The sequence below is a fragment of the Chroicocephalus ridibundus genome, chromosome Z, assembly GCF_963924245.1.
Source record: "Chroicocephalus ridibundus chromosome Z, bChrRid1.1, whole genome shotgun sequence".
NCBI classification, from domain to species: Eukaryota; Metazoa; Chordata; class Aves; order Charadriiformes; family Laridae; genus Chroicocephalus; species Chroicocephalus ridibundus.
In genome coordinates, this window is record NC_086316.1 from 16,831,066 (window position 1) to 16,857,402 (window position 26,337).

The 26,337-nt window shown below is 40.4% G+C and overlaps 1 protein-coding gene across 3 annotated transcripts in view; it reads right to left on the reverse strand.

The window, feature by feature from the left end:
- MTAP (methylthioadenosine phosphorylase) overlaps positions 1–21,680 on the reverse strand; it is a 36,321-nt gene extending 14,641 nt beyond the window's left edge. Inside the window, exons 1-5 of one of the 3 annotated variants that reach the window (XM_063320887.1) lie at positions 21,208–21,680; positions 16,592–16,678; positions 10,254–10,312; positions 7,694–7,861; positions 100–202 (exon numbers count right to left, since the gene is read on the reverse strand). In XM_063320887.1, the coding sequence (XP_063176957.1) occupies positions 100–202; positions 7,694–7,861; positions 10,254–10,312; positions 16,592–16,678; positions 21,208–21,567 (777 nt within the window). In that variant the 5' untranslated portion in view covers positions 21,568–21,680. Of the gene's footprint in view, positions 1–99; positions 203–7,693; positions 7,862–10,253; positions 10,313–16,591; positions 16,679–17,820; positions 17,855–21,207 lie in introns of those variants that run through there. The other 2 variants (XM_063320889.1, XM_063320888.1) reach the window with 2 other exon arrangements.
- Positions 21,681–26,337: the final 4,657 nt, after the last annotated feature.

The window sequence follows — 26,337 nt, forward strand, 5'->3', positions numbered from 1 at the left end:
GATTGCCTCTGTATTCTAAGAATGCATAACTAGACTACTACATCATGAGTAAGTGCCATAAAAATAACATTTCTAAATACTATTACAGAATTCACTAACCTCTCTGGTTTTGGTGCAGAACGGCTCTGCCATTGGAATATGACATACTCCTGAAAGAGTGGAATGTTGCCCATCGTATAAAGTACAATGTCTTTTAGTTGTCCTAGAAAAGCAGAAAACATGCTCTGAGATAAAAACAGGTAGAAAACAGAAGAGAAAGCAAGAAATTGACACAAATCCAAAACCATGGCATTCCTGCAAGGGAATAAAAACATCAGTATGATATTAATGACTACCTGTAATCCTGTTGTACAAATCTTTCAGAATTGAGCCCAAGAGTGTAAAACTGTGACTCCAGTAGAGCACTGTCAACTAATTATAGAGAAAATCTATTGTTAACAAGACGCTGAAATGATGATTTGTTCCTAAATGACAGAAACAGACACATTATATGCAAGAATCAGCTAAATTTAACAGTCAGGCAAGTAATCTCTGAAAAAAAGGACACAGTAAGCTTTCAGGAAGGGAAGGGATCAAGTCTGAATTACCACAAAGCTAGTCAAAATAGAGCTTATTCATATCATTGCATTCTTACATTGAAAGGATGGGAATTTATACAACTGTCCTGAACAGGACTGCTTCCTGAACAAAAGAGGTGTGAACTGAACCAGAAAAATCCTGGAACAGGATGTCTACGTATTCTCAGAAAGATTACACACATGCATTGGTAGCTTGCAAACAGAAGAATCCTTTTTCTCCCTTCTTTCAATTGAGAAACTGTTTCCTTGCATGGCAATGGTAAAACATGCTGCAGGAATTACCATCCAGCAGCCACTTTGACAACTACTGGAATTGTTACCCACTATCACTTTACTTTCAAATGCACCGCCTCAAGCTAATTTAGCCAAGTGGATGGTGAAAACCCTCTGAAACAAAATTCTTTGAGACATTCCCTTCTTCCTCCTAGTGTGTCACATATTATACTTTATAGGAGAAAAGGCAACAGCCAAATTCAATCCACAGTTAAAATACAAATTTCTGCTGGTAATACTGCTCACAATAGTTCCCCACACAAATCACCAGCAAATATCTAAAAGAAGGTTTTAAATACAACTTACATATTAAAGCAAATTTGAAAAAGGAAAAAAAAATAGAAAAAAAAAGAGAATCAATGGGGTACCTTTAAGGATTAGATTATAAAACAGGAAAAGAGATCAGCAAATTAAAAACATATGCAAAATGGGATACAGCTGTTAACATTGGTTGAAACACTAACATTAATTTTTCCTTTATGGGATACTGAAGAACTGCAAACAGAATGTATCTGATTTTACACACTTTTTTTTCAGTGTCTGCTAATGAATTATTTAGTATTGCAGGAAATGGGAAAAGTCATAATTCATTTCCTGCATTACAGTATTTCAGATGTTGTTAGTCAGGCTCTTTCACTCAGAATGCCCTAAGGAAAGATCACATATATGCAAACATTAATCTCTGACTTTCAGATACCCTGTGGCCATTCTTATGAGAGAATGGTCACATCACTACACGGTCCAATAAAGAAATCCCACTATGTTTAGCACCATACATACAACCTGCATGGGGATAAGTAATAACGGTAAAACCTATGACTGCTCTGAGCAATGGACCACATGTGTCTGCACTCAGAGAGCAACAATTTCTGTTCTGCATGGAAGGCTGCAACTCTGCAAAGGCCACAGCTATTCGATACAGGGCCAGCTGCCAGCTGATATGTCTGTAAATTGCTAGGCTCAGGGTGAGAATAAAGGCAGATTTGAACCAATCTCTGATTCTTGTTATCTATGAAGTGACGACTGGCACAGAGGAATGCCCTTTAGGCTCTCCCTTCTATAGCCCTGCTACGAAAGTCAGGAGTTGGCCATCCTGATCTGTCCCACTCACCTGTCTGCAAGCTACAGGGCAGGAGTACCTAATTTTCAATGCTTCAATACCATTTCTCTGTAGCCCTTGTAGAGAGAATTAAGGTTACAGAATCACAGATGCTTTCCTCGTCTTACTGTCACAGAGGCAAAGAGCCAGAGAGCAAAGGACAGTATCTGCCTAAGGGTCCTCTCATTAATCAGTTTCAAGACCTTAGCCTGAGTGACTCATGAAGTCAGCAGGAAACAAGAAATAAGGAACTCAACAGCCACTCTTCAAAGACAATCTGCTCCTTCGATCTAACAGTTTTAAACGTGGAGAAGTTTGCATCCCCTCCATCAGAAGGCGAGCCTGCTTAACAACAGAGAATGACTGAATGTTATACAATTGCCTGACTGTTTACATTAAAACAGGAAGAAGTCACCAAGTGCCTGCCTAGAAACTAGCCACACTACTCATAGTAGAAGCGCACAATCCAGAAGGATCAAGCACAGCATAAAGGGGAAAGTACAGAGATACTCCCAGTGGGGGAGATCAGAAGGAGCACCTGAAAGCACTGGACTGACAACTACAAGCAAGCAGCTAAGAGCCAGGGCTGCATAGCTCCTGCTGTCCATCTGTATTGGGCCTGGCTGAGGTGGAGTTAATTTTCCCCATAGCAGCCCTCACAGTGCTGTGCTTTGTATTAGTAACTGGAAAGGTGCTGATAACACAGCGGTGCTTTGGCCACTGCGAGCAATGCTCAAATAGCATCAAGGCTGTCTTTCCAACATTCCCCCACCTTACCGGTAGGCTGGGGGTGAGCAATATCTTGGGAGGGGACATAGCTAGAATAGCTGACCCAAACTGACCAAAGGGATATTCCGTACCACATGACGCCTGCTCAGCAATAAAAGGTAAGAGAAAGCAGTGGGGGCCATTTGTTAATACAACATTTGTCTTCTGGAGCAATTACTACGTGTACTGAAGCCCCACTTCCTGGGAACTGGCTGAACATTGCCTGCTAATAGGAAGTAGAGAATAAATCTTTTGTTTTGTTTCTGCATGCAGCCTTTGCTTTTGCTTCATTAGACTGCCTTTATCTTGATCCATGAGGTCTTCTTCCATCTTATTTTCCCCGGAGAGAAGTGATAGAGTGGCTTGGTGGGCACCTGGTGTCCAGCCAAGGTCAACTCACCACACCATGTGACCTCTGCAGGACTCTATGGAGAACCCCCACTGGACCCTCATGCTGCCTCTGTGCCAAACCAGCGGATGGTGGTACAGGAGAAAAGGGAATTCTTTCCCTGGAAAAGGGGCATGTATGTTTTTATGCATAAACGCTTGCATGTCAAGCTCAAGACCACAGTGGTACTCATACAGCAAACCTTTCACTGTTGCATAGTTTTGCCATGCCTGCCTTGCCCTTCCCTCTGTTTCAGATTCACAGACACACACACTGCAATTTTGAAGGTGTTCCCAGAATTTGCATTCCTCACCCTGTGGCAATAGCCACACTTTTAACCAGACAGTAAGGTTGCTTTTGCTCCTTCATTTTGATTTTATCACAATGACACAAGATTTTTCCGGCAATGCTAACTATGACTGATGCTAGGAAGTCAAATAAGTGAGCCAATCACTTCCATCTGTGACAGACAGTCCTCTACCACTTGCATCATCACCTTCCTCTATCTTTCAGTAATGTTGAATTATCAACAAGCTACTGGCATCTGCTGTATAAAAAGGAGTCTCAGCATGCTCTGCCTCTTCAGGGACACTGAAAGAAAATTCTCCCACGAAAAATTTTACAGAGTGCAACAATACTGTAATAACTGTAATGGTACATGTGACACAAAGAATTCAAACAATAAAGCTCGCAGCTGTTACAGGATTTCTTTTATGAAGCTATTTTCTGCATTTTCCTTACTGATCTGAGTCATCTAAGTAGTTACCTTCTTACTCTTCTTTTCCTAGTCAACATCAGCAGCAAACCAAACAGAAAGCATTTAGAGCCCCTAACCTGCCCCTAGCCAGTCGACTAACAGTGCTATAATAAACTAACAGGAGCCAAAGAAAAAAGATTCTTCCAGATTTTTTTTTTTATGCACTTGTTTCAAAGAAGAGAACAATTGTTGTAGCCCATAATAGTACCTGTGGTTACTTTTGGATTTGGAAGTAGGGAGAACACCATTGTAAATATTTTGGTACTTATTCAACAAAATGTATCTTTCACTGTTTAAATACACAAATACATAAGCATGAAGAAAGCAGAGACTGTATATACGAAATCAAACACTTTCTAAGAGAGTTAATGATCCAAAGAATTAAGATCTCAAAAGTTTGGAAATGCTGCATAGTTCCGATTATACCTATTCAGTGTTCCCCACTAAACCTGTGTCAAACCTATGCCCTAAACTAGACAGAAGTCCTACACAACTCCATATACAGAGATCGTGTCATTAATGCCACAGAGCGTATGACCCCAAGGGGATAAAATTACAGTTGTTGCCTACTGCTTTCTGCTCAATTCTAGCTCTTCTTCTATGCACTATTCCTTCTTCTTGCTTCATACCTGAAAGGAGAATTATGATGAGACAGGGATCATTTAAATTGCAGCAAATGTCTATTGAGAACTAGAGCCCAGATACCAAAAGGTACCTGGACACCTAGAAGGGACTGACTTTAATGGCAGCTTGCATAAATCCTTCTGAACTAGACCCAAAGCCTGCTTCCTATGTAGTGCCTGGCATTGGTTGATCATTATATAGAAGGCAGGGTACCCTTCATGAAAAACAGCTGACTGTTTTTGCAGCTTTAACCAGTACCTTCTTTCCATGTCTGCCAACATAGTTTGTTTGCAGGTCCTGGTATTTCATTAGAAGGTATTTCAGAAATTTGCATCTTTTCAGACTTTGGTGGACAATTAATCTATTTTGTCCTGTGGGAGTATCTTCCCGTCAGCAGCATTGTTTTCATAATGATTTATGATACATAGCACAATCACTTTTACAGATGCTACACACCTGTGAAAGGCAAAAATGCAGACTCTACCTCCCAAAGAACCAGCAGTCTAACACCCACTGGCAAAGAACATCAGGGAAAAAGACAAAAGAACTCAAACTGTCAAATGAAACAGACTACCATGAATTATCAGTTTTCTGAATTAAAGGGCAAGGCAATAAAGAATTTAAAACTCACATTACGTGTTGTTTTCCACACTGAAACATTCTCACATGCTTTGTGAGAAGCTTCTTGGTTTCCTGAAGCCATGAAAGAAGTCCCCGCAAGTTCCCACTCTCCTGTATCAAAATGAAAATTTACTTGCCTGAATTAAACACTGCTCATCTATGGGCTATGCCATTACTACTGCTGATCATCTGAATAAACTCTAAATGAAGACACAGATCAGAGAATCACAGAGTGGTTGAGGTCAGAAGGGATCTCTCAGGTCATCAGGTCCAAGCCCCCTGCTCAGGCAGGGCCACCTAGAACTGGTTGCCCAGGACCATGCCCAGGCAGCTTTTGAGTATCTCCAAGGATGGAGACTCCACTACCTCTCTGGGCAACATGTGCCAGTGTCTGGTTACCCTCACAGTGAAAAAGGGTTTCTTGATGCTCAGCGGGAACCTCCTGTGTTTCAGTTTGTGCCCATTACCTCTTGTCCTGTCACTGGGCACCCTTGGAAAGAGCCTGTCTTGGTTTTCACCCTTCCTTCATTTATACACATTGATGACATCCACCCTCCCGAGCATTCTGCTCTCCAGACTGAAGAGTTCCAGATCTCTCAGCCTTTCCTCACAGGTGAGATGCTCCAGTCTCTTCAGGATCTTTGTGGTCCATTGCTGGACTGTCTCCAGTATGTTCATGTCCCTCTTGCACCGGGGAGCCCAGCACTGGACACAGTATTCCAGGTGCAGTCTCACCAGTGCTGAACAGAAGGGAAGAAGGATCACCTCCTTCGACCTGCTGGAAACATCCCTATTAATCCAAGATAATACTATTTGCCTTCTTTGCTGTGACGTAAATGATCCCTGTCCTTTCACTCATCTTCACATCAGATAAATATACTTATTTGTTCTATAACTTTTTTTTTTTCTGGAAAGGGACATGTTCTTAAAACCCAAACTTAACCAAGCTGATTATTTTCGTTCCAGCTCAGAAGTTATGATGCAGAATGGTAAGTGCTAGGAAATGTAAAGCTATGTGAGGAGATTAGATAGCTTCAAAATGAATTGTTAATTTTGGTAATGACATTTTAGATGAAGGATGGTGTCAGATTTCACATCTGGTTCATTTCCTGGCTCCGTTAATGTCTTTGTGCCTGACCTCTGCAAGAGTTAGTTTCTCCATGTTTCCACCCCTCATCCATAGCAGATAACAACTGCAATCATTCCAACTGTTTCTTGTTTAAAACTGCAGGCTCTCCGCACCAGAGGCTACTTCTTACCATACATGCAATTCACAGCTTTGCATGGTTAGGCTCCCCTTACCTACCTAGGAGTCTGCTAATGCTGTCAAAATAACTGGTGCTCTACTCGCAATCATCCAAACCGTGTACCAAATTATGTTTAATATCTTTCCTAGATAAATCAATATCTATACTAAAATTACTAATTTCCAAGTACTACTGGCAGAATAAGGATGATTATGATGTAATCTGTATAAACAAAGCGATCAGCCTAAATACTTTTAGACTTGAGAAAAATAAGAAAAAAAAGACCATTGTCAGTAATACAGCTGCTCTCCACCCATAAATCAACTCTAGTATAACAGGAAGCAGTTTATATGGGGCTTGCTCCTGCAGGGTACTTAGTCATTTAGATACACCGTATTTATTAAAACATGCTCTCTTACAAGAAAAAGCAGTTCAGTTACACACACAAAAACTGTCAGTAAGTCAAAACTTGAATAGCACTACACTGCAGAGAACAAACCTAAGTATACATGTTCAGTTGGCAATGAAATATTGCCATCAGACCCCCAAAAGCAGAAAGAAGCTGCATAAACCATTCCGAACACTTAAAATTGGGTGTAATACCCAAATAAGACTTCCAGATATAGTACACTTATAGATACTAAGAATAAATTTACCTCTTAAAAATGTGCAACTACATTTTTTAAATACTTGTTGTAGTTGGCGACCTTTAAATGCAGCTTCCCCCTCCTCTTCCCCCTACCCCCCTCCACTTGGTTGAATTTTTCTAAACATCAGATAATCAAGGAGGGGAGGACCGACTGGAGTACACAGATTTTGGAAAAAATTTACTTCCTTCTGATTCTTAGCAAATAAAAAACGTTAGCATCAATCCTTGTTTTAAAACAACCTCCTCTCTTTTCCCACTGTGTTCCAGTCGATCTCTCTTCTGTAGAGACTCATTATTAATGTGTATGTTTTCCTACACAGCTCCTACTATGCTTTCTTGCACCTCTCCATCTCATTTGGGATTCTTCTCAGAATTTAGAACAGCTTGTACTCTTATCCTTCCCCACATCTGAAAATAGGAGATCTTTTCTCTTCAGAAGACTCTTCCCAAGGAACTATACAGCTCAAAGCCTCATATTTCTTCTATGTGTTAGAGTTGTACTTGTAATCTCATTCCTGTTTCCTATCATGTCTTCTTGTATGAATCTTACCTTTTGCCATAAGAACTGAGGCTATCACCTCATTCCACAAGAACTTAATTTAACATGTTATTATATGGCTTAACCTCACTTGGACCCTTTTTTCTCTTCCCAAAAACTAAAAGCACAATTAAAAACAAATTTTACTCACCTGTCAATGAACTGGTCAATTATGACAAGATCACCAGGTTGTATTTCTTCTCGTAATGAACCACAGGCAGTAGTCACTAATACATGAGAACAATTTTCTTCTTTTAATGCCCAGATATTGGCACGGTAATTGACATTCGACGGCATAATCGTATGATGCCTTCCATGCCTGCAAAGATACACGTTGCAAGAGAGTAAAATAAATCAGACTGAAATTGCCTTCCTTCTCCCAGATGAAGAGAATTCCAGGAAATGTAATTTCCCTAACAACACTGGAAGTGGAACTGATCATTTCAGCCACTTTCAGTGTACCTTGTTTTCCTAACTGTATTAAGGTTCTCTCAGCATTTGATTTAAGAAGTAGCAGTGCAGTTTTCTTTTTAAATGCAAAATTTTTAAGTTCAAGACTAATTAAAAGAATCTTGAAGATACAATCCAAATACACTTTGATAGCTTCAAGAGACCAAAAAGCATTTTTTTCTGATTTTTTTAATTCAGTTCTGTGGATTCTGAAAACCCAGGTGTAGCAAATTAAATGTTTCATACACTACAACAAATCTGTAAGATTTATATACACCCGCACAAATTTTCTGCTCAGAAGTGCTGTTTGTATTCCCAGAAAAAAGTGGCACATCACAGGAAATTAAAAGCAAAAAGAACACAATGTTTTAATCTGTCACCTTCCCAAAGTAAACAGTAGAATCACCACATTTTTCTCTTTATTCTTAAAATGATCTGACAGCTTTCATAAACCGTAAGAATGACTTCATACTGTTGCAGTATACTTTTTCACCAAGACAACAAATATTTAATCTTATAAGCACAAGCTTTTGTGTTATCTCCATCATCGCTACAGAGCTACATCAGTCACATAATGATTAAACACATTTGAAAATTATTTTCAATCATGTTAGAAGAAAGGAGGAACTTAATTTCCTAACTGATTCTTTCACAGAGACCAAAAGGTCTTAAGAACTCCATCAATTTGGAACTGGGAGTTGAACAAAACATGACCAAGCACTGTCAGGCAGGATTCCCACGTTGTCATTAGCATTTCTGATAAGCTACTACGCATGTAGATTTATTGTTTAATGCTGCAGTTGCTGTCATAATCCTCCTCTAGAATATATATGTCTTTTTTTTTTTTTTTTTCAATCCAGCATTCACGAGCAAGTCTGTTATTTTTCCCAAAAACATGAAGTGAAGTTGCAGGTACCTTAGCCCCAAAAGTAAACTCATGAGGGTTGTATGGGAATGACGATAAATCCCGGTGAGGACGTAAACCACGGCTGAGCTGTTCAGCCATCTGTAGCCCAAGGCCTACTTTGATACAGCACCGCTATGAGATCTTGGCTTAGCATTTCATTTGAGAAAATGAGAAAAATGTTGTCCAGGTGTAATAAGCTACATAAGCAAAGTCCATGCTAGATAAGAAAAGTAAAACCACAGTCAGGAGTGTAGTTGCAGAGATGGTAACAGTCAGTAACTTAACAGCAAAATCTGTTATGAAAAGATTTGGGGCCCTGAGTGCACCACTGGGTTGCAACTGCCCTGGCCAGCCTCACCCTGGGCCTCCACCCAAACACTTGGTGCCCATGAGCCGAGGTGTTCCTGCCTCCAAGCTCAGGCCCCAGCCTTCACTCCTGGCCTGAGCCATGTCACAGCTGCGCCCGTCCCCAGCCTTGTCTCCTGGATGGCCTTCAGACTTACTTTGCCTAGTTTGTCTCCAGACTGGTTTTCTGGTGGACTTCGGACACACGCTGTAGCCTTGTCTCCAACCCTGCCTCTGGCCTCATCTCCTACTGCTCCTGCCTGGACTCCCTGGATGCATCCTGTACTTGATTCATCACCTTGACTTGCGCGGGACTGCTGATGGATCCTGTTATCAGCACCTGGCTCTGCCCATGCTGTCCAGATGCTGAGAACTGTGTTAGTATTCTTATGTTTGATCTAGTAGCACATTGGTCCTAGATATCCATGGTTACATTAGTGTGAAATTTCCATGCACTGATCTGCAGATCCTGCTTCCAGAGTCTCTTCCAAGTATGGTAAGAGATGTCTGAATAAAAATGACCCCAGGAGGGAGAACTACAGGGGATGCAGCCTCCTAAGCAATAAAGGTAAGAGCCAGAGGACTCAACCAAAGGCAATGATTTGAAATAGCCTACAGTGGTACCAGAGACACAGTTCATCTGGTAACAGGCAACTTCCCAGTTTCACAAAGGAAATTTGCAAACACAGGGAGCAGACAGATTAGTGAGGGTATTAGGCATCACCCACCTACCACCTGAGCACACAGCCTTGCAGGTTGCCGTTTTTACTAGGGCAGCATCCCCCACTAGACTTCTCTTTCCTAACCTAGATGTTATTTTTAATACTCTCACTCCCTGCAGCATCAAATTTTTTCAGGAAAAAAACCAGACTTTTGTTGGACTTTGCTACCAACCACACAGAGTAAGATGAAGTCAGAGTAAAAATTCAGTTAGCCTAACGTAAAAAGAAAAACCTTTTGAGAAAACATCAAGACACATAATATAAAACACCTTAAAACGCTCATTTACCTTGCCAACAGCACACAGTCCACATTTTTTATCTTTCCCAATATCAAGGCATCTGATGGCTGCAAAACAAGCAAGTAAGAACGAGTTACAGTGACAAACACAATAGACACCTTAACAGCTAGTTAAACATAAGCAGGATAGTTACGAAAAGGAAATACTGTTTACCACCATAGCCTCACATTTTCTTCAGCTCAGCACTTGTAATTTGATATGGTAGGTTAGTAAAACAGTCTGGAAGGGGAAGCAGATTATCACTTTTTTGTTTGTTTGTTTGTACTAACATTAATATTGCAACACCTTACTTTAGGGTTTGAAACAGTAATACTTCAAATACTTTGAAACAGTATTATTTCAAACAGTGCTACACAAACATGAAAAAAAAAGCATGTACATGTTGCCTTTAAATTGGCTAGCAGGTCTCACTCTCTCCTGTAAACTTTGGTTGCTTTTTGCTAAACAGGTGCCATTCCCTACTGAAAGCCCCCTCCCAACAGAAATCACATTTAATCTGTCCATTCCATAACACTCCCCATTCACTCCTCTGTCCGCTCTCTACCATGGCCTCCTAGCTCACATTTATGTCCTAGACTCCTCCAACACACCCTTTACTCCTCCCTCTTCCCTGCTGCTGGGGGCCCCGCTTTTGGGAACTGAACTGTGATATGACAGGGAATGCTTGGTACCAGCAGCAGAAACAGGCGTCTATTTAATTAGATGCTAAACTGCACTTGTGATGAAAAGCAGTGAAGCCGGATGCGCTGCTTCTCATGCCCAATTCAGAACTGCTTCAGTTTCACTCTGTATTGCAGCGTTGAAGAAACCGTAAATAAGCTGGAAGCCACTCTGCCAATCTTTCCTTCCATGCCCTGGGATTTATAGCTGAAATAGCTATTAATAAAATTATGATTTATTTACTGATCACAAGTCTGCAAGTGTCTGAAAGGACTCACACATTTGCATTTAGAAATGTTCTGTTGCCTGCTGTTTGATATAGTTTTATGTGTATTTTAATGCTAGCTAGGAGATTTCAATCAGCACTTAGTTTTACAGCTGTTAATTCTATTACACATTTGAAAATTTGCAGAGATGTATAATAAAGTAATATGTGAGTCCCACATAGCTGCATTTCAGAGACAGTGATTTCTAATAAATTCAGCACTTTCTACTCCCTATTGCACAGCTCTTTTGAGTCATTTTTAAAGTGTAATCTCTTCAAAGCACCATAATTTACTCAATCACCTAGGTTTAAGTTCTGCCAGCCACAGATTAGCCTTTTTTTTTAAAGGGAACATTCCAGAAAATTTATTTTTAGAACTGTAGTGTATCCTGACTTATTTTAAAAAGTCTCCATTTAATATTAACCTATTGACACTTAAACATTTAATCTATTTACCTGACTTTACATATACTCTTCTGAAGCAGACGTGGCTTTAAGAGTGAAATTTCACACAGAGTGAATCCCTTGCTGTCCAGTTGCCAAGGCATTTTGATATTGCAACATTCCATAACAATGAAGGTTCACAATAATTGGCATTTGGGGTTTTGTTTTTTGGGTTTCATTTAGATAGCACACATTTGCTGCGTGTAGTAATAAGCATGCAACTTAGCTCACATCAGGATACAAAAATACTCTTAAAAACTAAGGAGGACTTCAGCCAAAATTCCTTGCCTCCTATCAAAATGAATACATAAAGCTCAGTAAGTTCAAGACTGGACCCTTTGCTTTACAAGTGACAGACTCAAGTCTATTGCAAGCAATAGATTCAAGTTTATATAAATTTCCAAAAGATTTGGGGTAGAAAGGTGCAATCTAACTGCTATTTGATATTCACCCCCACCACAGAACTCCACTGAATTCTGGCATACGCTGCTGCTGACACAGCAAGAACGCAACAGCTTTGAAATCTTAACAGGCTTCAAAATCTACTTGCAGCTTCCCTATCTGCTGCCATCCTAGTAACTTCAAAAGGCTTCAGGGTGGCTGTGTAATAGGACCCATTGCCATCTTTACACGCATTTCCACAGAACACATTCAGGGCATCTTCCAAGTGACTGCTTGAACACCTTTCTTGCACAGGATTGCAAGAAACGTGGCAGAGAAAAAGAAAGATTTGCAACAAAGAATGCACTGCTAAATGATGAACTGACAGTTTAAGAAAAGAATTTGCAGATACTGCATCATGGGTCATTAAAAGAGAGGAATTAAGGATAAATCAGAGTGTGTAAAGCTATGAGGAAGTGAAAGACACAGAAATTTCAAACTATATGTTAACCATGTAACAGAGCTAGTGTATGCTTCCGTTCTGCTCTCTTTCTCCCGCAAGTTCTCTCCAGTGCTGTACCTCTCTACTATTATCTCAGTTGTAGTCAGGAGCTTTGAAAGGCTGATAAAATAATAAAAACTTCCAATGTCACAAGGCAAATTTAAAGCTCTGATACAGTATTTTTAAAGCAGGATTAATAAAAGGCCCAATAAAAAGTTCTCAAACATTAATAATTCATATACTTATTTAACTACTCCCCACTTCCACAAAATCCAAGTCAGATATATATTACTCAGTGTTGCAAAACAGAAAAGGAAGCAAAGAACCCTGAGCAGTTAACCCTAAATCATGACAGTGACAAACAACTGGAATAAATCCCCTTTGTTTGCAACATAAATAAACACAAAGTATTGTTAATGCGCGCCTTGCAGAATTCATTTTTTCTTGGTCTCACCTAAGAAACAAGCTAGAACAGAAAAGAGAATGAACAAGCAAAAGAAAAATATAGCGAAAACTTGAGATGGAAAAGTATCTCATAGGTTCCCCAAGCCTTCATTTAACTTGTGATCTAGTGTAGGAACCAAATGATGTACATTGTTTTCGCAGGAGAGGAGCTTAAGTGTTATGTCACATGATCTGATTTTCCTGAGGCAAGCGAGGAAATGCTCATTTGCAAGGTGGAACCCCCCCTGGTTTTTTTGCCAGATATACCTATCACCAAAAAAAAGGGAGGGGGGGGCATCTAAAATAATCTAGAACAGGAAGATATTTTGCTTATTTGGGGAAAGGTGACTCAACCAAGTTCTGTTATCCACTAAGTAAAACAATCTAACAGAAAGTATATACTGAAAAAGTTTCATTAGTAGTTTCAAAATTCAAGGATGAAGATAAATCCTGTTGCAAGCAACTTTCTTATCCTGTAAGAGAACAATATTTTCCATATCTGGAGATGGAATGCCAATAGGTTTTAGGGTATTTTCCACAGAAAACCAAATTTTTGATGCAATGAAAATGGTGGAAGGAAAGAAGGGAGAAAAGAAGGCCGGAATATTAACAGCTGTAAGCATTTTTATTTTTAAAAAAACCTAACGTACTGCATTTTCACTAGTATTACTAATGTAGCTTGAAAGATCATATGAGGACCAAAGTCAATACAGAGAATTGCAAAAATTCTCATAACTCAAGGACTCTATACAAACAAAAGCTATTATTCTGCCTCTGATAGTAAAGAAACAGCATTAAAAAAAACCATCTATTTTGCTGTTGTCAAACGTCACAGGTGACAAGGAAAGTCACCACCAGAAACGTTTTCACCTAAAAGTCTTTTGGCTATGTCCTTGCCAAGAAACCTGAGAATTTAAACCCAAAACTTAAAGAAATAGAATTTTCCTTTCCTTTAAAAAAACATGCATTTTTTAAACTATGTCTTGTATTTTCCTTTTGGCATTCAGATGTTCATTTTCATTCTTCCTAGTTTTGCTTGAACTAAATAGGCTTGATGTTCCATCTCTAATTCTCTCTACAACTAAAAGGCCACAAAGTTCTGAACAGTTTATTTAGATTAAGCCCTTTACCTCTTAAAATTTCAGGCAGATTCTCTCTCCATTGATGTCACAGCTCTAATGCAGAAGCATCTTTATGGCAGAAAAATCTCAATTTGGCTTTACTTCAGTAACAAGAACAAGATACACCTTTAGAAAAATATACTAACATAAACCACAAGCTTCTAAACGTTTCCAAGCACACTTAAAAAAGTTCTCATTTGTTCTTTCGCATTCAGCAATAGCTACTTCTCTCATCTCTGTTATTCTAAAATTATAGTTCATAGAATCAGAATTATAGAATTGTCTAGGTTGGAAGGGATCTTTAGATCATCAAGTCCAACCATCAACCTAACACTGCCAAAACCACCACTAAACTACGTCCCTAAGCACCACGTCTACCCTTCTAAATACCTCCAGGGATGTCAATTCCACCACTTCCCTGGGCAGCCTGTTCCAATGTTTGATAACCCTTTCGAGTTATCAAAAATGAGGGAGGTAGGTAGGCTGTGTAACAGCTCCTTCCTGAATGCTAAAAAGTTTCAGCAGCAAAATAAGCAAACATTAATCCACTTAATGATACCAATCAAATCTGTGAGGTTGGGTTTTGCTTCAATTCGAGTCCACCAACTTGAGCCACTCAATGCTCTTTATGGCACTGTAACTTGTGGTCTAAGTCCTGCACATGTTAACACTAAGGCTGATGCACCATTTGCTCCACGAGGATGAAAACTGTATTCAAACACTGAAGTTAACACAATTCTATGCAGGAGTGAATCTACAGGAAATAGCCATTAGACCGATGGCCTGAGTTGTTAGGAGTTCAGATCTACATCAGAGAGAAAAGAGACAGGCCAGCAGGGGAAAGAACAAACGCTCAGTAGGGCTGTGCTCCCTTGCACAGATATAGACGTCCCACGAAGTTGCAGTTTTCCATCCAGGTGAGCTTAACAGTCCCAGTGCAGCCCACTGCAGTATCTAGAATCCACACTTGGGTTCCTACTATGACTCCTCAGTTATACCCCTGCCCCATACACAAAACCAGAATACTCGCAAGCTTTTTCTTTAAGTTGAGCCTATGCTAAATGCATAATACACAAGCTCAGACACAGCCAGTCCATTGATCAAAGTTTCTCACGAACCACAACAGGCAACCAAAATTTATTTTCCTCTATTCATGTTGCACTCTGTGAAGAACACAGAAACCTGCTTCCTAAATGAAATTTAAAAAGCCTTCCATACTGACCAAAGCTGCAGGATTGAGGAAGATTTTTCCACTCCCTTGTGTAGAAGCCATCCTGCAGGTACTCCTACTCTTCTCAGTTAACACTAAACCCTGCTGTAGGCCACCTACTGGTTTGGTTTAGCCAGTGGATTCTACTTTAAGACCAGCACTGGCTACCGTTTGGAGAGCAGGATACAGAAAATGGAGGAGGCAAGTTCCCTTCATTCTCTTGCAGTTTGCTATGAGATTTTTAAGGATGGTGGAAAAGTCAAATGTATTTTTCTGGTTATGTTTTCTCCTCAATCTTTATCTCTTTGCACTTCTTGAATGGTGCACACACAAAACCCCACTTGCTCTTCACACTCTTATTTCCCTCTTAAACCATTTTGAATGCAGGCACAGATTCAGATTTTCAATCACACACTACAGCTCTGAGCTTTCTGCCAAGCTTCTACGCATAGAATGGCTCTTGCTGCCACAGGCCAGATGTTTTATTGTATGTATACTAGCTTACAGTGGTAGATTTCATAAGATACAATTTCGATGGCAATTACAAAGCAGCCAGACTCCCCTGGTCTTATGACACTAGAACCCCTCTCCCCCTTGATTTCCTGCCTATAAAACTCTCTCTCATCCTTTGTCTTATCTGTTCCTACTATAAATGCTTTGGGGCAGGAATTGTCCCTCACAAGACACTTGGCATTGTGTGTAGAGAAACACCACTAGCCTCCACTCCCTTTTGCTGAGGAAAAGGGCTGAAGCAATGTGAAGGAGAGCTGGTCAAGAATACCTATGCCACAAACACAGTTTCAGAGCTTCATTTTCAAATCAGTTTCAAATTATGTGGTTCTAAGTATGACTGTAATGACAGCATTGGTACGTAAAGCATAATTCAGTGAAAATGGGAAACAGGTGACTGGTGAACAGGGAAAATGGTGGCTCATACGCCTCAAAGGACAGATTTCTGCAATTCGGAGAGGTTCCTGGAGCAATCTGACACATGCTACAGGTCACACAACTGCACAAATTTGAGATAGAGGGTTTATACCTCTTGATTGCAAATTCAGGACTGGGTTTATAAATTCATCCAATCTACAAACAAGAAGAGGTATAGCCTCCTCTGCACATCATCTTTGTAACACCTTGTTTCTACAAACTAAGAATCACACAATACATAGCAACTAAAAGTAAACAGTCTTGTGACAGTACCTCCTTTATGCATTCTAACAGTCTAAAAATTCTTGCAGTATACAAACATATTTTAAACCAGCAAAAAGTCTCAGTAATAAAAAAATAGGTTATACATACCTTGCCGTAAGGAGTATCAACATATTTTTCTGTTCTTCCTTCTAAGATATCTGGATCATCCAGGCCAGTTCCACCAATAATTCCAATCTTAAACAGAAAAGTACATATTAGTCTTCTTGAGATCACACTTCATTTAACAGCATGTCTGAAAAACTAACTAGGCAGCTAAAAATGTATTTTCTGACCGAGATGGGGCTAAACTACAGATCAAAAAAACATAGTATGCCCAGCACAGTTTCCCAGAAAGCAAATTTCAAATGACTGATTTTAAACAACTGTATTTAACTTGCCAGTTTCTACACTATGATTCTCCATTTTAAAGATACCACATTAAAAAACCTATGGAAAATACACAAAGATGTGCCAGCTCATCATTTATTCCCAATACAAGAATAAGGGGTGTTACTTTGGAATGCCTCTAATGAGTGAGAAATACCTATATAAAGCACATTATAACAAAGACTTCTTGTTCACATGGGGAAAAATAGTCCTATACATAACTACCATACTGAATACCAGGCATTACTATATAGTATTATACCTACAAAATAATGAAAAATTATTTCTCAAAAAATCAGAAGGGTTTTTGTATTGACTTGTCAAGATCTAAGCACTTCACCATTTCTGTAAGTCATCTCTGTATAGCCTCTGAAAAGGAGGACAGGTCAACAGCATCTTCACAAATGAAATAAAAAGAATCGCTGACAATTTCACCTGCTGGGAGCACTGCTATTTACAGTTAGGTCATCTGGTACCTAGGAAGGTTAAGTGCTCATTCAAATTTTGCCTGCAGCTGGGTCACTAACTGTCTCCTGTGTAGATGCACTAGTGTCATTTTTTATTAAACTCACAGCCTTTCCCCAAGTAGAAACTTAACAGACTCTTGCTTTTTTAATGAAGTCTTTTCAATGACTTTTCCCCAAATGTTTTTATGAAATTGACTAACAAATTCAAGGCATAATGGAAAGGGAAAAGGGAGGGCAAAGCAATGCGCCACTTAAATAAAACATATTTTATTTCCTTAAGAAATCAGGCTAAAAGTCCTACGACGAGTTTGATATAACTTGTAGTGAAGAAGCATGAAATGACTCACAACTACCACCTATCTGTCATGCTTTCACTGATTTCTTGTTCTTGCTCATTGCTTATCTGTCCGAATTGTTTTTTAAAAAGGGGAAAGAAAAAAAAAGGTAATTTGAAACATATAATCTCACTGAGACTAAACTCACCTCTGATTTCATATTCCAGCTAAAGAAAAATGCATCTCAACGTTCTTGTTTCTAGTTCATCATTGGAAAGTATCTTGGCCTTGTCTTTTTAGTGACGATTCCATTTTCAATCAAGTCAACTTTTCTCTTGATTTCAGAACACTTCTAGCTCTTTGGATGGAATGGGTACTCTCAGGCCCTTCACAACCTCAAGCTTAGTAATGGTATTTAAAAATAATGTCACCATTTATCACACACAGGGCAAATGCTACTGCTTTTTTCCCCGCTTCCAATGAGACCAGTTGTTGCAAAGTTTGTCTCACTTTTAAGTTGAACAATTCATATAATGGCCCAGTTGCTTACCATGGAAGAAAAAATTGGAACCATTCTGGCATGACTTATTACTGCACGGTTCCACATTTTTTTATTATTTTTAAAGACAGAAAATTTCTCAAGTAAAACCTCCAGACTTCAATACAAAACAGCCCCCTTCCACAACGCCCACCCAACTGTCTCTCACTCTAGTTTTTTCTTAACTTTCACATTCAGAGAGACCTCATTTGTTCAACCACTATAATAGCTGGCTCATCAAGCATTTTGTTTCAACAAGCAGAGGCCCTGTGGTCTTCGTTATATATCAAATACCTCTCTGAGAAAGCTTTCCACACCAGATGGTGTAAACGCTGATACGCTGAATTAGTTTTAACAGACTGCCTATTTCTTTTTGCTACCCCCCTGTGGAGCATGAGGAGCAGCACAAAGGAAAATACCAGTAAAAATCCAAAAATTCCAACCCTGAATATACTCAAGCATTAGGGAAGACCTAGATCATTGTTTGCAGTAGTACTGATGCATCTGTTCCCACGTTGCTTATTTTTCACATTCAGATTGTTCGATTGTTCACAAAAATCCTGAAAACTACACAAATTTTAGGATAATTTTTTTTGCCTTAAGAATCACATAAGAAGCGTGCAAAAGGAGCAATCATAAAACTCAAAATCAACAAAAGACCACCTTTAACATTGTTCATGCATGCATTCAGTAAACATGAAAGATTACTACATTAACAGAAGCCAGGGACAAATTGGTGCCCCCCCGCTTTTTTTTTTTTAATCCAGAAAAAAAAATGGTTCCTTCAGTAACTTAACTAGTTTTAGTTTGGTATAATGCTTGTTTTATTTGTGCCCTATGACTTCAGATCGAGAATATTCAAAAGGGAGTGCTTATCTGCCTGAATTTTTATGTCTGACGAAGTGAAAACGCCACTTTTGGGACTGAGGAAAACAGTGCAATGCTGGAGGTAACAGCTACAGCTACATGACATAAAAGTTATTTTGGAACTGCAATGCCTTAAGGTCGTTATGAACACACAGATCCAGCACCGTAACAGACCATTCCTGTACCAGAAAGCAGGACACCTGACCTGTGGCAGCACAGAGCTTGGTTTGTTCAGGGCAGCACAGACCTGGTGAAGCTCCTTTCAGCCTTGCTCTTGGGCTCCCGACTTCTCCTGCTGCAGTGGCATCAATGCCTCCCGGCGCTTGCACAGCTCAGTTCCAGAGCAGGCTTTTACACCAAGGGCCATGCTGTCAGAAATGGCAGCAGTGCAATGAGCTGGCAAAACCACCAGGTGGAGAACCCACAGCACGGAAGAAGAGCTAGACTACCCTGAATTTGCTTTTGCCTTCCTCCTCAAACACCTCAGCAGCAGTTTGGTCAACCTTCAAGCCACCTTAGGCAATACTGGCTAGAGAAACACTGGGCTCCCTATAATTCACAGGAGAGCTACTACAGTGGAAGCAAAATTCGTCCAGCAGAGATTTATTGAAGCAGTTGCTTCTCCAACCATGTAACACCAACTTGGAGCTGGCAGCTCCAACCCTAAAAATAATTTGACCTCCCTGCAAGAGAATTATTTTTCCTCCAGTTTACGTAATCTCCAGGAATATCAACCATGTCTGTGGGCTGGAGACCCAAAAATCTGATTCTATGTTAAATTCTGCTTTACAGACCTTTCCTTTTAGTGAATTATCAAAAGCAATGCAGCTGCTCTAGGCTCAGTGGGGAGATTTCCTGCCAAGGGAGCCAAGGTCTATTTCCACAGGCATTGTGGCAAGCAGCCCAGGCACTGAAGGCAAGAGATGGCAGAGAGGAGCTGACTCAGGGAGAAAAGTCTCCCCTTTCCTCAAAAGGCAGAGACAGTCACATCTAGGAGTGACCCCAAAAATGGAGAGATGCAAGACTGTACGCTCCATTCCAAACTTTGCATCCTACAAAGGGACATGAAGGACATAACCTGTAAAAATTACTGGAGGCTGTAGCTGAGGTTATCTGGAATTAAATCTAAAGTAAAATGGCATTGCAGCAGAATGAAACATTAAGTATTTTACTACGGTATAGTCCGCCTCAAACATTGGGATGAAGAGCAACAAAAGTGAAACCTAACAAAAAGTTATCACACCAGTTAACTACAAAATCAACAGCATTTCTCTGTGTGAGTCTAAATGATGACCACACTGTAGTGTATGCCTTTCTTCACCTGCTGTTTGGCACAAGACATAGAAGTATCAGTGCGGTAACAGCTTACACTTGCCCATCTGAGGGTCTTAAACGCTAGTGTATATTAGGCATTGTCGTAATCAGCTATGAGTCTTTGTGCAAACTAAAAACCAACAAAACCATCTGTTTTGGGGATAATGAGAAAAGGATGGCATTAAAGACTTTCACGTAAAAGGAGATAAACAGCAAGCTGCATACAATTTACAGCTAAGACAACCTCTGTAAAATAAAGACAGCTTAGAACTGATTTCTACACGCCAAAATGACGGGGAGAGTTGCTTCACCTCGGAAAACTTAATTCGTATTTTGGTCAGAACACAAACCCAGAGTTTCAGCCTAACAGGCCTGCTCACCCCTGACGCAGGCGGGCACCTTTTGGAGCCATTTTGTTAAGCACATGGGACGGACAAGGCGCAGGCGAAACTTTTCTGCCGGCTGCCTCCTGCCCTGGGGCAGCCGCGGGGTCTGCGCGCCCCGCCGCGGACACCAACCCGCCCCGCCTCCTCTCACGGACAGATCCCACACGCCGCGGACAGGTCGGGAACCCTGACAAAGAGAGGCATACGGCTTTAATTTTTAGGAAAAAAACTAAAACTAAAAATTAAAAATTCGCCTCTTCCGGGCGGTAGAGCCAGGGCAGAGGCCCCGAGCAGGGAAGGCGGCGGCCTGGGGCGCCAGGCGCGGGGGGGGACGGCCCTCGGCCCAGCACCGCCCGCCATGGCGGCCTCTCTCCCGCCTGCCACCGCTAAGGGCCGCCGGGGCGGCTCCCGGCGGGTGGAGCAGAGGAGAGGCGGGAGGCCACTATCGCTTCCTTCCCAACCCATGGCGGCGGCGCGGACCCGCGCTTACCTTCACGGCGGCGGCGGCCATGTTGGCAGGGAGGGCGAGGGTGAGGCGGCGGCGCCGCGTGTGGCCCGGCCCCGCCCCCGCTTCCCGGCGGGGTTTCGTCCGCCGTCCTCGCCGCCGCTCGGCGCTCCTCGCTAGGTGGCAGCGCCCGCCCGCGCTGAGGGGAGGCGGTTCCCCGACACCTCCGGCCCGAGGAGGGCAGGGGAGGCCCGGCGGGTCCGTCCCCGCCGCCCGGGTGGAAAAGACCAGGGACGGCCGAGGCCTCCGCTCTCCCCGGGCCTGAGGGAACGGTGTACGGGTGTGAGGCCGGTACTGGCTGTCCTGCCTCATGCAGCTCGCACGGCTGGGAACGATTACGAACATGCGACGGCAGAACAGTTATGGTGGTTTTGTGTCACAGCATGCAACATAAATGCTTGTTTTCCCCCTTTTCCCCCGCCCCCCAGAATATCTCCTCTCCAGAAGTGGATGTTGCCTTCCCGTTATTTCTGAGTGTGTCTGTTCTTACGTTTCACCGGTGGCTTCATCAGAACGTCTCCAGCCTGCTTTTGGAGCATCGCTATTGTCTGGACCGTAAGCCCTGAAATGTTATTACATCCTTGAAATGTACCCTCAGTGACCGTCTTAATACTTCTTTAAAAGCTTTCATCTTGGGAGTTCTTTTATTAAGTCTGTGAGAATGCTGGTGTGTTTAAATACCTCTTGAAATCGCAGACAGGGTACCCATCCTGCTTGCTTTTTAATATTTCTGATATGCGTGTTTGTGTGTGACTCTGGGAATCTTCACTGATGGCATGCAAACGGAGAGATGCTGCAGGTGGTGGTATGTAAATACTTTCCTAAATTATGCTGCAGTTCCAGAAAACAGTGTTCTGCAAATGTTGTGGTATAATAGAAATAATTTATCTACTTGAGTGTGTAAACGTGCTGAAAATGCTAAGCATTGGCTTGGTCTCTCTGAAAACTTTCAGCTAGTCTGTATTTCAGCAGGACCACCTACCATATTCTTGGAGGCACTGTGGTTTATTTGACTCCCCCCTCACCCCCGCCAAATTCCTTAATTTGTCAGTAGAGTGCGGAATTCAACAGCACCACAAAATCCCTGGAACATCCTATAAAACAGTGACATCAAGCAAGAAATGCTGATTAGTCCTGGATTGCCAGAAATGGCAAAACAAGACCAAAATTCGAGCTCTAACCTACGTGAAAATTCCTAATTTATAGTATTTTTAGAACATACAGTATAGTGTATCTATATAGTAACTAAGTGGAAGAGGTTTGTTTTCAACTAAAAAGCAATTCATTTAGAAGTTTAATATGATTTTAAATTAAGGGTGGTCTTTTCAATACCCAGAAATTGTTCTGAGAAGAAACTGGAGCATATTTTGGAAAAACAAAAGTTTTATTTTCTTTCTGAAGTACACTTACATAGAAAGTACTATGTTTAGCTCTGCAAGCTAAATATAGCTTTAAGTGATATGAAAAGGTAGACACTATGTCATTATATATTAATAGTTACAGTTTTCCTATTTGTGGTATTTTTCTTGTTGCCACAAGTCCAAACATTTAAGCAGAATATTTTTTTTACTATAACATGATCTTACATTTTGAGAAACATCACTGGTTTTGATATATTTATGTATTTTATTACTGTATTTAGATATAAATATCAAATGTAGAGCTTTCAAAAATAGCCTGTATCTTGTCAATTGGAAGTACTTATTTTTAAAAGTATTTGTCGTAGATTTTCTTCAAAGCAACTTTATCTATTGGAGAGACCTCAGACATCCAGACGTGCCATTCTCATGTGCCGCTCAGCGGTACCTGTCTGTTAAAAAATGTCACGTATCTGCGAGTAAATGCAGGCTCAGATTCATCACTAAACGTAGAAGGATATTCCTGATAACTTAGGGCAGTAGCAGCTAGTGCTGAACTTGCATTTCAGCTGGAATTTGCTCTCTGTGCAGCTTTAAACTCTTGTCTTCAGTGTATGTTAGAGATCTTCATAAACAGCTGGAACGTTTGTCACAGAGGCTGAAGTCTCTTACTGCAGTTCAAAATGTGAGACTATGCTGATGAGAAATGGACTTTGGAAAATCATAGTTTAACATTAAGGGAGAAGGAAGGACATGGGTGAGATTACACGTTAACTTTTTCAGTGTGGTGCAGTATAGCCATAATACCATATTAAGACTGAAATTTACCCTATTTTTCTCATTCTAGGTTGGCCTTTCTATTGAGGGTATACCTTCCCCGTTTCTATGATTCTTCTTTCAGTGCACAGAATCTTTTAGAGAATAATTTTTGGTAATTGCTTCTGTTTAATTCTATTCAGTTCTTCTGCTGAACTGCTTATAAAAAGTTTTGCCAGTTGTGTTGCCGTATTCCTTTTTACCACAACTATTTGCAATCCGTTTGCTGTTCTGTGTTTTGCTTCTTTTTGAATACGAGAGCTCACTTTGTTTAAATAGCGGGGAAATACTCACTGTTTGTACTCTCAGGGACCAGTTAAGAGAGTCCTTTCTTACTCCCATTTAAAACTTGTGCTAGCTGTTACTGCACAGGCTGTTCCTATGGGAGTTTGATACGGTAGGTGTCCACAGGGGTACCAGCTTTCCAACTTCATGCCTATGAGCTCTCTGTACTGTATGTACTTTGTAGGAGTATTACTCTATGTAAAGCTCTCTATATATCCAGGGTGAATCTAAACACAGAAGAGCCTGCTCATGGTGAATTTTAATGACATAGATACTTCAAGAAGTGTAGAGCTGGAAGTTTGAAAGAAACTTCATTAGATGGGGTCTCCGAAGTTGCCTGGTCTGTGCCACTGTTTTGGCACATTTCAGAGAGTGGATGGACAGCTTATATCAGAATCAAAAAAAGGAGCTGAAAAACTGTATCCTTGCAGACTAAGTACCTTGTCAAATTTAATACCATGCTAATTTCAATTTAGCGGTTAACCAGTAAGGAAAACCTGTATCAATATGAAATTTTGCACTTCTTCACGTGAGCTCACTGTGTATCAACAGCTAGTGAACTCCCATTACTTAACGTGCATTTAAGTCTTCAAAATGATTTAACTGTTCAATAACAGATTAGAAATAGTGCTTTGTGAAAGAAACATTTTAAAATGCTTTCATTTCTGTAGACAATAGGCTTTTGGTAACTCAGTTTTGAGTAGCTTATAATTAAAATCCTGTTATAGGGCTGAGAGATGGAATGCGGTTCTGTGCCTGTTCATCAGTAAACTGTAATCTAGAAATTCTTAACGCATCGTTTACCATTGTGAGTAGTCAGCTTCCTACAGCAGCCATTTGAAATTGGAAACAAGCACCACCCCACCAAAACCACCACCATACTATTTAGGAAAACATGGTGAACATGGATGAACATACACTATTAAAAAGACACCAGTTACAGAATTACTAGAGAGGCTGCAATTTCAGTTCACAATTCCATTTATGACATTACAGAAAACCTTGAAATAAAATGATAGCTTTGTATTTTCCCAGAGGGTGCACTTTGTACTTCATATTCTAAATAATGGAATGTAAATCGATTTATCTCTATAAAAATGAATCATTTGGTGGAGTTTCACTTAACTTTTTCAAAAATAAAATAAATGCACAATGACTTGGAGTCTCTCTTCTTTGATTTCTTGGTATTTCTTGGTATAACTTGGTATTTCTTGGTATAACTAAGTCTCATTTACACCTTAGGCCACTCAAAAATACAAAAGAACAAAAGATGAATGTAAGTAATTTATACATCAGATTAAGGCCCTTCAAACTTAAGTGTGAAATGTTATTTTTCATGACTCAAGAGAATCATGGTGAAAGGCCACATGTAGTGAAGACTTGAAGACCCTGTCCTTGGAAGTGCTGATGGCAAGGTCTAGACAGTTTAAGGTCCCCACAACTATCTGAGAGATTTGAGAAATCTTGGCCAAATGAACAGAACCATTCTTGTTTGTGTAAGAAGCACTTTAATTATACAAATAGTATGTTATTTAGTTAAATATAGAAAACAGCCTATGCATAAGAAGATAATTCTTCACAATGAAAAGCCAGGTTGGGAGAAGAGGGTCTAATGTTGTGGGCAGATAATTAGCACATAGTGACCCTTGAGTTTTAATCCGTTTTTAATCCAATTTAATTCTGACATCAAATACTTCTGTTCGTTTAAGTAATTTAAACTCTGTCCCTCCTGTAAAGTCATAATCATAATGATAATCAACCTTAACTACGTTAAAGGGATGTTCATATTAACTAGAGTGTATTTGTGAAAATGCTTTGAAGATGAAAAGCACTGTAGCAAGGTAAAAGGTCTTATTATTTTCTTTTGTTGCAAAAAAAGTTGCTGTAAAGCAATAACAGTGCTGTGTAGACATCTGAGCTTTGAGTTGCTTTTGCTAATGTTACTTCAAAGAAACAACATTCGCATAGAAGAGGGGGGAAAATAAAGGCTCAGTCAAGTCGCATTTACCTTCTGCATTCGTTCATGCAGATCTCAGTGTCGAGAGTTCCCGTTATGCTGTACTGCTTGTAGACTTTGTCATTTCTGTCTTAAAAATTCACAAAGTTTGTTTCAATCGGGATGGATAACTGCACATGTTAAAAGAAGAGCATTGTCTGTGTTCTGTATCAGCCAAGGCTTGACCCAAAGAGGAAGTCCGTAGTAACCGTATGCTCTTTACTATGACAGTAGCTTTCTCTTGCACATTCCATGTAAGTTTTATGTTTTCTGCTGTATACTGGAAACAGTTTGTTGGACCCTGTCCCCAGAGTAATTTAAGATTTCAACTGGCTTCAGAGAAAAATGAATGTCTGTGATGTTAGGACAAATAAATTTTAAGCATAAATAAAGTTCAAGACTACTGCGTGGAAGCATCCAAGCATCACGTTCACAAATACTTGAAGACCTAAGTTTCCAGCTGTTTGTTAGGATCCACCACCTGGAGCTTATTGTTTCTACAGGTCTCTTGTGGAGCAGGAAGCCCTGTGAACCCTCAAAACCATGCTAGCCAAACGCTGACCAAGGAAGTTCAAGCAACCTTTTATCAATAGCTGAAGTGAAGTGGCTGTCTCCACGTTGACACGTTGGTGCAGAGCAGAGATGGAGCCAGGGCAGGAG